At 40.9% G+C, this 14,637-nt stretch overlaps 1 protein-coding gene across 3 annotated transcripts in view; it reads right to left on the bottom strand.

The window, feature by feature from the left end:
* Positions 1-14,637, bottom strand: part of LOC149211259 (MAG2-interacting protein 2-like) — a 542,599-nt gene that overhangs the window by 276,989 nt on the left and 250,973 nt on the right. For all 3 annotated transcript variants that reach the window (XM_089396982.1, XM_089396981.1, XM_089396983.1), the window contains one exon: positions 8,007-9,216. In XM_089396982.1, the coding sequence (XP_089253108.1) occupies positions 8,007-9,216 (1,210 nt within the window). The remainder of the gene's footprint in view (positions 1-8,006; positions 9,217-14,637) is intronic.

The raw sequence follows: 14,637 nt of genomic DNA, 5'->3' as shown, positions 1-14,637 counted from the left end.
TGTGAGATTGTTTTAATTTTCTGCATATGTTATTTTCAGCTGTTAATAATAGCTTTTGTAGAGTATTGTGGGTACAGGTATCTTGCTCACTTGCTAGGGTTTGGGTGCTGTTAGGGTTTCTGAAGTAATGGCAGGTATCTCCATTACTTCCTAAGATCTAGCAGCATTCTTGCCCTCTTTACTGATGGTTGTTTCTGAGCTGTGCAGAAAAAACCTTGCTGAAGAAGATTTGGTGGGCGTTAGGGGAAGTTCTCGGCTGAACCAGCCAACTCCCACAAGCATTTTCTGTTGAGCCCAGTGGATTTGATCCTGGGTCTATCATTCGGTTTTATTTTTCTGATCTGCATGAGAGAATTTCTGAATTTTTTTTTTCACAGTGACAATCTGAAATTTCTTTTCTTTAAAATTTTCCTGTTCTTATTGTTAAATCTGGCTGTGAAGGGGCTAAATCTGTGCATTAAATTAGCTGATCTAGGGTTTCAAAATTTTGATCTAGGGTTTCAAATTTTTTTTATACAAATTTTTATTTGGGTTTTTGTTTTCTTTTTGCAGGTATAGAGTTTTGCCAATTGCAGGACCACCGCCAGAAGCATTTTGAACGTATGAGCCTCTGCCGTCTCTTTAAACTGCAAACGCATATCAAATGACGATCTGAGGGTCAAGCAGCAAAGTATTTACCGCCATAGGGCCAGAAGGAGCATCTTTGAATTTTTCTACTTGTTATAATCCTGCGGTGAGGGCGTAATCAGTCTTCAATCATTTGACTGGAAAAATCAGCTCAGATTTCCTCTGTCGTTTAGGCATTCTTGATAACACAATCGGGCCAGAGGAAATCGTGCTTGAAATCAGCTGTTGGCATCGTGCATTGCAGCGTTTTCTTTTATGCGTAGTCTTCGGCATCCTCACGCTCAGCCTTCGAAGTTCTGGCACGGAGCAGACTCGCCACAGTTGGTCATGGTTTGAAACTCAGTTCACACATCAGGCAGCAAGGAGGTCTCAAATCGATTCAGCAAATCAGATTCGAAACAAAATCATTCCTTGCAGAATTTTTCTCAAATCGAAACCATTCCAAACAGCGACTCAGATTTCTTCACGCATCTGGTCACGCCTGTGATATCAAAGAATACCGTGGTGAGTTTCTCTGTCTGCCGTCGAAGATTTCAAGCTTCAATCACCCCGCCGTCTGAGCACTGGAAGCTGCAGACTCTCAAATTGTTATCATCCGCCGTCGAAAAGGGAATCGAACTTATTCTTGTCGTATGGTAAGTTATCTGCCACATTCGTTATCGTGCCAGGTAATTCCTCTGTCCACTGCCGCCATCGACTGTGTGAAAAGCCCGATCATTCACCTGGTCGCGTCCTTCATTGGTTTCGTTTTTGCTGTAGGTTTTAATGACACACGACTGCGTAGGGTTTCCAGCGTTAATCTGATTTTGGTTCGTAGGTCTTGTGCATATCTCGTTTCATAGCATAGGTTAAATCTTAGGATTTGTATAGTTTTTATTTTTTTTATTTTATGTTTTAGTTTAAGTGCTGGTTACATATTTCATTTTTAGATTTTAATTCTTTTTTGAAATGGTTTCATTTTATTTAATGTAGATTCATAAAAAATAAAAAAAATTATAAAAAGGTTAGCATAGTTCGTAAATTTTTAGATTTAAGTTTTGATTTTGTGTTTAGTTTAGTTATGTTTCAGATTTTTGTTTAGTTAGATTTTATTTTGTTTATTAGTTTTGTTTTAATTAATTTTTAATGTGTTAGTTTTTAGAATGTTTTAAATTAGATTTTTCATTTATCTTTGTTTTAAAATAAAAAGGAAATAAAAATAAAAAGATTTTGTTTTGTTTAGACTTTAGTTTAATTTTCATAATTGTTAGATTTTAGTTTAATTTAGATTAATTTTAATTCATTTTTTCTTTAGATTTATTTGGTAATTTTTTTTAGATTTTATTTATAAACAAAAAAAAATAAAAAAATAAAATAAAAAATAAAAAATAAAAATTAATTTTGAGAAAGCATAAAAAAATTTTGTGGGTAATTTTCTTTGTCGGATCCAGTCATTTTCGGGAATTATATCTTTCACGCTGAGATCTGAATTTTCAAGTCGAGATGCGAAGTTGATATCTGGTTAATGGTTTATGAATCGTGGTGGTTTAAAGCATTCATCATTTTTAAATTTTCAATTGCTGGATATCATTTTTGTCATTTTAAGAGCATTGTGATTTAGCTGATTCTAGCTGATGATAGATGATCGTTGTTCATGGTCCATGTTTTTTATATCATTTAACAAGTAATCGTCTTATCCGCAATCTCTTAAGGCACTGGTCTGCTCAATTAATTAAATCTTTTTAGTATCGTGTCTCGTGACTCCCAACCAACTGGTCGACAATTGGCCTCATCATCTCACAGGGACTCCCCCCCTTAGCCGCGGGAGACAGGCTTAAACGGAGAGACCGGGGATCAGAGTGACAGCCCCCGGTCTGAGTGTTGTCGTGTCAATCTGCGCGACAACACAGAGGATGGTGCGATCTCCAACAGAACGCCCAGAAATCTCCAAAGAAATGGAGACATACAGGATGGCAGGTGGCACATTTGTCTTTGAGATGGCTGTGACTGATAGGACGATTAAAATGCCAGGTATTTTTTAGTTTGTTTCAAATTTCATTGTCTCTTCAAGTTCATAACTTCATACTTTGCTTCAACTTTCAAATTTCATTTTTATTTTTATGTTTATTTAAAATTTTATTTGCAATTTTGTTGTAGATGCATGGTGGAGAATGTATGGTGCCATGGTATCCCATCTGCAAAATCTTGCCATTCAAATCCTCAGCCAAACATGTAGCTCCTCGGGATGCGAGTGAAACCAGGGTGTATTTGAAAAAATATACAACAAGAAGCACAACAGGTTAAATTTAAAACTTAAAATATTGCAAATTTCCAATTAATTTTTTGAATTCATTAAACAACATTTTTTATAATTATTATTTCATGATCTTTGTACAGGTTGAAATCCCAGCGACTTAATGACATAGTCTACGTCTACTACAATCTTCGATTGTGGGTGAGGCAACTTGAGAGGATACCTTATATGGAGGCCATCTCATTGGATGGGTATGACACCACTGCTGCATGGAGGGTTGAGGCCGAGAGGCCTCTCATGGAGTTTGCCAATGATTGGTTAGAGCAAGAGGTAGTGGAAGGCGTAGAGGGTGGGCAGGAGGAGGAGGAGGAGGAGCAACAAGAGGAGGAGGTGACACCACCTCCTCGGGCTACCCCTGCCACTAGTAGAGGACGTTGTCTACCTCCTGTAACTCCTAGTTCTTCAACTTCTAGAGCACAGCAGAGTCCACTGCCAACTCCATCGGCATCTACATCTAGAGGGAAAGGGAAAGCTATTGCATTTTCTCGCAAGAGGGGCAGAGGAAATCAGTAGTATTAGACTTTAGTTATTTGGTTCATTTCATTGTATATGACATTATGACTCATGATATGAGATACATTATTATATTTTTTGTTGATATTTTGAGGCTGAGTTGGGACTTGGGAGTCAAGACTTACTATTCAGGACATGATTCACTGTTATGTGTGATGTAGCACTAGAAATGATATTACACATCTTATATACTAGTTCTTTTATCATATTTATGTGTCAATATATTTATTTTATGTTGTAGATGCTTTAGATATTAAAAAAATTGAAAAAACTTTAATATTTTTGTATTTTACGATTTTTTCTCGATTATTTCCTGATTTTTACTATTTTTTCCCGATTTTTCCCCTTGCCGATAATATCCTGATAACGATAGCTGCAACATTGAGCACTACCACTACTAACTGCTGCACTGCAACTCAATTACTGAGAAGTAAGTAACTGATCTCCCAACTCTCACATCTCTGTCAGGCTAGAAACACTCCTGATGCTGAAGCTCCCTTTGTCACGACAAGTGCTCCCTCTCTGACCTCTACGCTACTGCAACAACTCCATGCATCTCGCACCGTTGCACACCTCTCTGTGCCATCCTACACTGGTGCAACACTCCCATGCCTCTCGCACTGTTGCAGCCTGCTAACCTCACGCTATCCTGGGAATCCTGCACTGTAGCTCCCTCTGTTGCTCCATCTGCATCCGTCTCTACTGACATCGCCAGTACTGCTACTCCTCTTCGAGGCTCCCGTAGCAAGGTCTAATCCAAGAAGTTAGGTATGTTGATATGGGGTAGCATCGGATGTGCTCTAGCCACGAAATTTGGAAGAGAAGTTGGGGCACATGAGATCTCCAATACCCAAGAAGGGTTTGGGCATATTCTAAACAGATCAGGAGATATTAAAATAATTGATATTTTTAATGGAGTCCCTAAGTCTAAACTTAGGGAAAATAAAATATTAATGTGTATTAATATGAATCTGTGTTAAAATGGTCCAAAAAAAATGGATCAAGCCAGATCTAATCTTAGTCGTTGATTAGGGACTTAATCTCAGCCGTTGAGATGTCAACAAGAAAAGTATAAGGGGAGGCTTGAGGGTCACTTGGAGAGGACACCAGATGATCAGTCATTCTTTTCTTTAGAGCGGGGTTTGTTAAGCGAGATAGAATCAGTGATCGGGAGAGCAGCTGAGGGGCATTAAGTACAGAGGAACAGAGAAGGCAAAGATCGTGTCGAGAGAGGGGCGCAGCAGCCAAGGACAGTGACATAGACCAACAAAGGCTCACACAAGGCCACGCAGAGGCAACCAAGCGTTGCGCAGAGCACTAGAGGGGCCAGTGCAGCTGACGCAGAGGCTCCCAAAGCTGACGCAGGCCTAGAAAGGCTAACGTAGGGCCAGCGTGAGACAAAGAGGGGCTGACGCAGTCCAGATTGGGCAGGTGTTGGGTTTGTAAGAGAAATTTTGTGCTGAGGAGCTGCCGGAAGGGTTTTCCGGGGTTTCAGCCAGGAGATTTATCTCAAACTGTGAGGTATAGCTACTAAGGAAATTCTTTGTTGGGTAGGCCAGTTACGGCACCCAGATTGTACTCTGATATTGCTTAATAAGAAAACCCTTAGATAGTTGCACTGGTTTTCTCGCACTAGGTTTTTCCAGGGACATTGGTCCAAAAATAATGGTGTCATGTGGTGTGTTTGTTCTTGTTTCTTTTAGTTGTTGATCTGTAATATGTTGAGCATGCACTAGTATTTATTTTCAGTATTTACTTTGTAAATAACTTGTTAAGAAAAATAACCAGTAGATAGGAATAAATCAGAAAAAGTGCATGGAGGGTTTCTAACTAAGTAAAATTAGAAACTTCAACTTCTACTCCTCTTCGAGGCTCTCGTAGCAAGGTCTAATCCAAGAGGTTGGGTACCTCAAGGATCCTACCCCTCATCGCTTGTAGTCCTCCTGACTACAGCTCGATGTCTCCCCACTTCTTCTCAAGTGGCACATGAGCACTCATGGCACACAGAACAGACAGGATCCTGGATTTCCAGATGACAAAGTTGGACACCCCGTCCAGCCTATCCTGATTCCTCAACCCATTCATGGCCATCTCTCTTCTTTTCTCTGTCGACTCCTCCGAGTCTCTCTACGTCTCACCTAGAAGTTCTCGATTCGACTCCTGCAGAGTCTACTTCCCTTCTGGAAGTTCTCTGTTCGACTCCTGCTGAGTCTATTTCCCAGCTGGAAGTTCTCTGTTTGACTCCTACTGAGTCTACTTCCTGTCTGTAAGTTCTCTGTTCGACTCCTGCTGAGTCTACTTCCAACCTGGAAGTTCTTTGTTCGACTCTTGTTGAGTCTCTCTACTTCTCGTCTGGAAGTTCTCTTCTGGACTCCCTCTGAGTACCGATTTCCCTCCTGGAAATCCTTCTGCCAACCGTCAAGTTGCCCCTATCTGATCGTCTGTGCAACTGCAACACTGATCTGGATTCCTTGGCTAGAAATCCGCCTCGGCAACAACTCCCTCTACCTTGGTCTTGCCCTGTTAGGTACTGTTCTGACTACAGTACCCCACCAGCGCCACTCTGCAACTTACCTACAGCCTCCTAAACCCTAGCAACCTGAATGTTAGAGCTCCTAGGCTCTACACAATCCCGGCACTGGCAAATCAGTTTCCTCGGCCAACTGCTTCAACCCTCCTGGCCTCTGTGTGAGCCTGCCTTTGCCTCCCTCGGCCTCTGTGCTGCCTCTTCCTAGCTCAATCTTGATAATGCAAGCACTGCATCACCCCATTCTTGTTGCTACTCTGCTAGGAACAGCTTCTGTCACTTGGGACAGCTATTTTCTGTTTTTGTTGTTCTGCTCAGATGATGTCCTCAATTCTCCTGTGATCTGCAACCACGCTCCTATACCATGTTGGAATTTCTAAGTCTGACACCTTAGAAACCCTTGTTTTGTTAATTAACAAGTTATTTACCATGCAAACACTGGAAATAAATACAAGTACATGCTCAACACATTACAAATCATCAACTGAAACAAGCACACAAGTGAGACCATTGTTTTTGGACTAATGCCCCCAGAAAAACCCAATGCGGGAAAATTAGTGCAGCTATCTAAGGGTTTGATTTATTAAGCATTTTTAGAATACAATCTGGGTACCAAATCAAGCTCACCCAACAGAGAAAAATCTCGGCAGTAGCACCTCTCTACTCGGAAGCAGATATTCCCGCTGAAACCCCAGATAAACACTCCGACAACTACTTAGCACCAATCTGCCCCAAAAACCCTAGTGTCTGCCTAACCTGGACTGCGTCAGCCACTCCTAGCCCAGCGTTGGCCCTGCGTCAGCCCCAGGAGGCCCTGCGTTGACTCTCTGAGCCTTTGCGTCGGCTACACTGGCCTCTCTAGTTCTCTGCACAGCACTTAGCTGCCTCTGCATGGCCCTACGTGAGCACTGGCCACTCCTGCGTCACTCTCTCTGGCTGTTCTGCTGCTTTCCTAGCACTATCTCTGCCTCTCTGTGCCTTTGTACTCAATGCCCCTCAGCTGCTCTCCGACCACTGATTCTATCTCTCTTAGCAAACCTCGCTCTAGAAAATAGAATGACTAATCACTCTAGTGTATTCTCCAAGTGACCCTCAAGCCTCCTCTTATACTTTTCCTGTTGACATATCAACGGCAAAGATTAAATCCCTAATCAACGGCTAAGATTAAATCTAGCTTGATCCATGTCTTTTGGATCATTCTAACACAGATTCATATTAATACACATTAATATTTTATTTTTCATAAGTTTAGACTTAGTGACTCCATCAAAAATATTAATTATTTTAATATCTCCTCATCTGTTTAGAATATGCCCAAACCCTTCTTGGGTATTGGAGATCTCATGTGCCCCAACCTCTCCTCCAAATTTCGTGGTTAGAGCACATCCGATGCTACCCCATATCAACAAATGGCACACTCATTTGTATTAATAATATATTTGAAGTCATGGCTAAGGACATGATTTCATATGGACAGAGCTCATATATGATACCACTAGTTCGGCCCAGAAATTTCCCACACTAGTCTGACTGGCCAGTTCTAATGACTTTGATTCCAATAATATCATGCAGTAACTTTATCATTTTAAGTCAATCTCCTTGAACAGATCTCTCATTCTTCAAGACTGCCCAATTTTATAGACCTGTGCTTTGAAGTTACCATTTACGTATTGTACATGGTTCAAAACATCTTGTTGTACCATCACCCTTCAATTTGCATGAAGCATCCTCTTCACAGCAACTGCCTAGCCTTAACAGTCGAATAAGGTGTGGTGGTAGCACAAAATCCATAAGCATTCTAGAACACTACTAATATTCTTCAGGCAATTGCATTATACCTTCCCTATCTAGATCCTGTTAAATAGAATGTAATACATTTGATACCTAAAACGATAAAAGTAAATATGCCTATTCAAAGCCATGACCTCATTTATTGAATATTGAAGTTCTATAAGATTGGTTAATCCTAAATAATCATATTTTGAAAAAACTACTTAATCAATCAAAAGGAACAATTTATGTTCATGTAGACAAAAATTTTCTTACCTGATAGTATGTCAAAAGCCTTCCTACTTCGACATGCCCTTCAGCCAGTCTTAACCTTTTCTCTAGATTTTCAAGAAATCTATCCTCTTTCTCTTCACTGTCAAAAACATCATATATTCCACTGACAGATGATTGCCTAGAATCCTCTTCATTCAAGAACACTGGACTCTTGGTGAGCTTTGCATTTAAAGGAATGCTACTATAAGAGTTTCTACTCCTTGAGGTTTTCCATCGAAGCTTAGACAAGATAGAGGCCATCAGACCCCATCTATCAGTGAGTGTACAGGCATATATACAATGCAAACCTACCTCTATTATTTCCACTTCATCCTTGAAAAGCCAAATCCCTTCTGAATTTTTGCATCCCTCCTCTAAAATCACAGAGCACAATTCCAAATTATTGTCCTTTGCTTTCTCTTTCAACCATTTAACTAAAAATGTCTCTGAAGAGTCTATAGACATGACTGGTTGATTCCTTGAAGAATCTCCCTCCTCAAGTGTGCCCGTTGTGCCATATTTCCTATGCATAAAAGGAACAGCCAGCTCCCTCAATCTTTCCACAACTGTAGCCTCAGTCACTCCATTGAGCATTACATTAAATTTTTCATAATCACAAAGAAGTTCCCAAGCACTGAGACTTAAGTCAAGTTCTCTGTCTTCCATCTGTCCACCAAAAAAAATAAGATGACACAAATCAGAGACATCTTCAAAGAGAGCTCTCAACTCTACAATTCCTTTGCAATAGCCAATGTCCAACAAAGAAAGGCAATTCTCCAATTGCCCACTCAATTTGTCTATAGTTCTTGCACGTTCTTTGTACCACTGAATAATTTCCATAGCAGGTGGCCAGAGTAGTCCTCTATGTAGTTTCACCATATGTTCTGTACTCATTCTAAAATCAATTTCCTGACTTCTGTCTTGCCAATGACTCTCAATGAAAGCCATCATTTCTTTACTTTCAACCCAGTCCTCCTCCCTCCCAGCTGGTGCAATTTTTGGTGGAGATAATCCAGGAAGCAACTGACTATAGTTGTGGACTGGTATGGTTTCAGGAACTGCATCTAAGATTCTTAATATTGAGGGAGCTAGAGAGAAGGTATGCCGCTTGAAAAGCAAGTTTAAAGGCCCAATTTTTCCACTCCCCGCAAGATTAATGGCAATTTCATCAAGAGTGCATCTGCGGAATACTGCATATTCCTGTGAAGAAAACCTGCACCACGTACTACAACAATTCAGAAACCAAAAACTATAAATAAATTTTTATGTAAAATTTAAAGACGGTGAAATAATGCAGGATATCTTTGAAATTTACAAACATTCAACCCAATACCTTAATGGTTCATGTTCACCACAGAAATATTAAGAGATAAAATACAAAATCTAAAATTATCACTATTCTCATATTTATGCCAATAAATGCAATTATTCAACAGTGTTATCCACAATTTTGTCAACGGTCCTCTTACCCACCATTTTGTGGGTAATATCCCTAGGAGAATTTTTTTTCTCCAAGATGGTCCTCAGCCGGCAGCCACCAGCCACCAGCTAGCTCATTGTGCCATCTTCTCCGCAACCTGAGCCAGCCATGTGGTCCCTCGCCCATCAAACACGATCGTATGTTTGAAGGTGGGCCTTCCGAATCTAAAGGTATGCCTTGTCATTTGGAAATTGAGTATTGTAGTTTGTTTATCATGGACACTTTTGAGCATGGATTAATGGGGGGATTCGGTAGAAAAAATGGGCTAGGTCTAAACCCTTGAGCCCCGAGTAGTCAATCAAAGAAAATCATAGAAAGGCAAAAGGCATAAAACAAGTGTGGAAAAACCAAGGTTGGGGCACCTCATGTACCACGATTGCTCCCTCCTATACATTATAAACCCAAGTGTGGGCTTCCCTCTTATTAGCTACCCTTGCACCCCAGCATGTGACCCAGGGTTGCCCCTCTCATCCCCTACTTCATTCACCTCTCTGTCACATCCCACCACCTTTTGAAGGATGTACTTTGAATATTATCCCCTTTAAAGGAGAAACCACCTAAGAGGGTACTTGGTTAACCCCGAGTTTAGGAGACATTGGCACATCCCGAAATCCACTATGGAAGGGCATGCCTTTATGAAGTCCCCACCTGTGGTCCATGATTAGGTAAGCTCATTTACTCAATTTCTCTAATGACTTGTTGTACTAGAAGGCTAGGGGACACATTGGATCTTATGCAAGATTGCAGATGGTTTCCATTTGGGGTTTGATCTCCCTATACAAGGTTGTAATCCTCCAGAGGGCTAAATTGGCACATGTAGGGTGAGCGTTGAGAGTCATGGACCTCCCAAGCAACAGAATGCACCCCATGGATTCCCACAGCCATTCAGAGACTGCTCGTGGTTCACTTATTGGACGAGGAGGATGCACCCAACTGGGCCCAGAACTACACCATACACTTGGCAGATGATTCAGGACTTGCACAATGATGTGTCATCACCTACACCATCATCATAGCCCTAGCAAGCGATCTACGGGCATCTTCAATTTGTTTGGAGCCCCATGAGGACATTTGTGTGCCCCCACATATCATTTGGAGCACCACAGATTATTACAAGGGGCCAACCCCTTGTCCACTACTTTTGAGGGTCTCATTCTTCATTGTGGCACCCATGGAGGGTCCTACAACATGCATAGATTATTATTTGACCTCTTGAAAGGCTTACTTTTTCATTTATGAGCTAGTTTGGTGGGCTTGTCACCAAAAGTTGTATTATTAGAACATTATTTTATTTTTGGGGCCTATGTAGGCCAAGGAAGCTAATTCGAACTCCTAAGTTTGTTGATTTCTGGTAGCATCAGATGTGCTCTAAGTCTCAAATTTTGCAGGAAGGCTTGGGCACATGTATTCCAAAAGAACCCAGAAAGGGTTTTGGGAAATTCCACCCAGAGACAATTTTATTAAAATAATTAATTATTTTTAATGGGACCCTAAGTCTAAACTTAGGAAAATAAAATAATTAAAGGGTATTAAAGTAAATTGTGGGTGTAACTTCTAGAAGAATACCAGGATCAAATAGAAATGATCTTAGCCATTGATTAGCTTCTAATCTGGGTCGTTGAATGTCAACGACAAGATTATTTAAGGAAGCTTGAGGGTCACTTAGAAAACACACAGAGAGAGTTCAGAAGTTCGATTTTCTGAAGTAGAGCCTCTGCCAGGAGAATATCGATAGTGAGTTTGTGCAGAGAGGGGCAGAGGAAGTTTGGCTGAAGGATCTTCTACAGAGCCAAGAATCCTCAACAAAGAGACAAAGAGACACACAAAGGAGGCAGCGCAAAGGGTAGAGAGGGTGACGCAGAGCTAGGAAGGGCTCACGCAGGACACACGCAGAGCATCGCAGCAACTTCCAGCATAGAGGTCTGAATTTCCTGAAGGCGCTGGTGTTTCTGAGCCGAGAGGGTTGGAAAAGGCTTCTGAAGGCAAATTGATTCTCAGCTGAGCTGCCACAATGACTTAGAGGCTGATGCAGGGCCCACGCAGGGGCAGCGCAAAAGTAGTCGGGGAACTCGCAGTATCATTGCCAGATCAGTCGAGATTTGCAATGTAGAGTGAGGTAATCTCACCAGTTTCTTCTGCTAAGTGATTTTCTCTGTAGCTGGATTGTCAGGAGGGCATCTAGAGATTGTATTCAGAAATACTTCAGCTTAATAATAAAACTCTCAAATCTGCAGCACCGGTTTTCCCACATTGGATTTTTCCAAGGACATTTGTCCAAAAATAACTGTCGCTTGTGTGTACGTTTCTCTATTGTTTTGTTCTTGTTTCGACATATTATTTAATTGGTGTAGGCTGCAGTTGCTAATCAAGATTGTCATTGATATCAATATCGCATTGACCGAGATGTCAATATTCTTGAGATCCCTGGTTCCAAATGATCATGTCATGACTCTTGGTTGACAGGATACCATCAGTGAAGATGTCAAGTCCCGAAGAAGTCAAACCACTAATGAAAGAAGTCCTAAGAAGTCCTTGATCTAATGTTGCATGCACTTCATGATCTAGACCTTAACTCTTAATGACATATGGAGTCATACACTTAATGATGTCAGACTCTTGAAGAATGACCACACTTGATGATACTTGATGATGTCATACACTTGATGGTGGTAACATGGTTGGAGAACATTTGAGGATTGAAAGACTATTTTGGAGTTTTCCTAATGATGTTGCACTATAACATATCACTACACCATTATGCAATGACATGAATGCTGCACTATTACATGTTGACACTATAATGAATCACTTGGTGACATATGATGACATGGAGGACTTCATGATGACATGAAAATAATATAAAGACATAGTTGGAGTCATAACAATGAAGAAGCCATTAATGACCTCATGCTGACCCAAACATTTTATGCCCAAAAATTCAAGACCAATCACACTAAAAAAAATATTTTTCACTACCTTAGAGGCAGCCTCTCAATATGATTCCTATACCATCTTTTAGAGCATAATTTTGCCTTTCCAATGAGCTCTTACTTGGCCCAAAACTCCAAATAGTTTGGGAGATATAGATTTTTTAAGTTAGGGATATTAATCTGGTCCTTGAGCCGACCTGTGCTAGGCCTCTCATGTTGGCCTCCTTATTTAGACGTGTCTCTTCATTTGTCACTGCAAGGAAGTCTATATACATACAGTCTGAAACTCATTTCTCCATCATTCAATTCAGTCAACAACACAGAAAAGAGGAAGAATTGTTCACATCTCGTGAACAAAAGAAGGAAGAGACAAGGGTACTTTTGATAAAGGTTTCTCAGTGATATTTTGGTTCGGATTCTTGAAGATTGCAGTGAATGTGCTTGGTTACAGTGCTCGGATTCTAGACAGCTCGGACTGTGCTCACATAGCAACTTGAACCTGTAAAATTGTAGACCTGAGGCTCAGTCCTGTGTTATCTCAGAAATTTCGGACCTATCTGCAATCGGATCTATAGAACTGAAATTTCGGATCTGTGACCTGTAGCACTGCAACCTTCGGACCTGTTGGACAAGACTTCATACTTCTGACTGTTATTACAAGCAGGTCGGATTTGTGGTAAAAGCTAAAATCCGTGGAGAAGGAGACTCAGATACGACTGCTCGGACAGTGCCATAGGCTGACTGAGGTATAACTCACACAGTGCAACACTCCTCTCTTAGCTCATACCTGTAATACAATTCAGTTAAGTAGCTGGGAGCCCTTGAACCTTGGACTGTCTCATCCATAGGGCACAAATATCTCGGGTTGGTGCAACAGTGTTGATTGGTGCAGCAACAAAGGACTGTTGTGTCACCTCCTTCCTTGGACTTTGCAACAAATAGTTCGAACAACAGTATTATCTCCTTCCTAGACTGTGGTGTCTCATCTGCTCGACTGTGACTGTGGTGCAGTGTACCAGTCTCACAGTGACTCGGATTCTTGAGAGTGGGCAGTCAGCCTATCTTGAAGTGGCTTAGACATCTATGTTTGGATTGTGATGACTTAGACAAGCATAAGTGAAGTCAAAGTACAGTGAAGAGCTAATTGAACATCCTATTGAAGACATACAAGTAAGTATATCAGTTATCTTTGTGTCAACACTCATTGAAGACAATGAAGGGTTTTAAAGCATCAATCAAGGAGCCTGTAGAGAGATATCTTGTTTAGGCAAGGGTTATTGAAGACACCCTTGAAGAATTCTTGGAACAGACTTGGTGCAGCATACTGAAGAATCTTCAAAGACATCTTGGAGTACCTCGAAGACATTGAAGATTTGTGGAGATCATTGGAGACCATGATATCATCATGAGGTGACCCGGAGAAATTGTTTTGGGTACAATGAAGAGCAGTGGTGACACCTTCTAAAGAGAACAAGATTGTCATTGATGATGTGACGTGGATGCTAAGTGACGACATAGCTGAAGATCGACAAGGCTCGTTGAAGAAGACATTGGGACTGTGCAACAAATAGCTTGGACCGCAATATTATCTCCTTCCTGGACTGTGGTGTCTCATATGCTCGACTGTAATTGTGGTGCAGTGTACCTATCTCACAGTGACTCGGATTCTTGAGCAGTGGGTAGTCAACCTATCTTGGAGTGGCTTAGACATCTATGTTTGGACTGTGATGACTAAGACAAGCATAAGTGAAGTCAAACACTAGTGAAGTCAAAGTACAGTGAAGAGCTAATTGAACATCCTATTGAAGACATTCAAGTAAGTATATCACTTATCTTTGTGTCAACATTCATTGAAGACGGTGAAGGGTTTTGAAGCATCAATCAAGGAGCCTGTAGAGAGATATCTTGTTTAGGCAAGGGTTATTGAAGACACCCTTGAAGAAATCTTGGAACAGATCTAGTGCAGCATAGTGAAGAATCTTGAAAGACATCTTGGAGTACTTCGAAGACATTGAGATTTGTGGAGATCATTGGAGACCATGATATCATCATGAGGTGACTTGGAGAAATTGTTTTGGGTACAATGAAGAGCAGTGGTGACACCCTCTAAGAGAACAAGGTTGTCATTGATGACGTGAAGTGGATGCTAAGTGACGACATAGCTGAAGATTGACAAGGCTCATTGAAGAAGACATTGGGAACCATGAAGTATAACCAAACATAT

Source organism: Pinus tabuliformis, chromosome 1_2 (genome assembly GCF_031772625.1).
Source record: "Pinus tabuliformis cultivar Carrire ecotype Pingquan chromosome 1_2, CPIR1, whole genome shotgun sequence".
NCBI classification, from domain to species: Eukaryota; Viridiplantae; Streptophyta; class Pinopsida; order Pinales; family Pinaceae; genus Pinus; species Pinus tabuliformis.
Note: the sequence above shows the minus strand (reverse complement) of the source record. Positions and strands in the feature narration are given on the sequence as shown.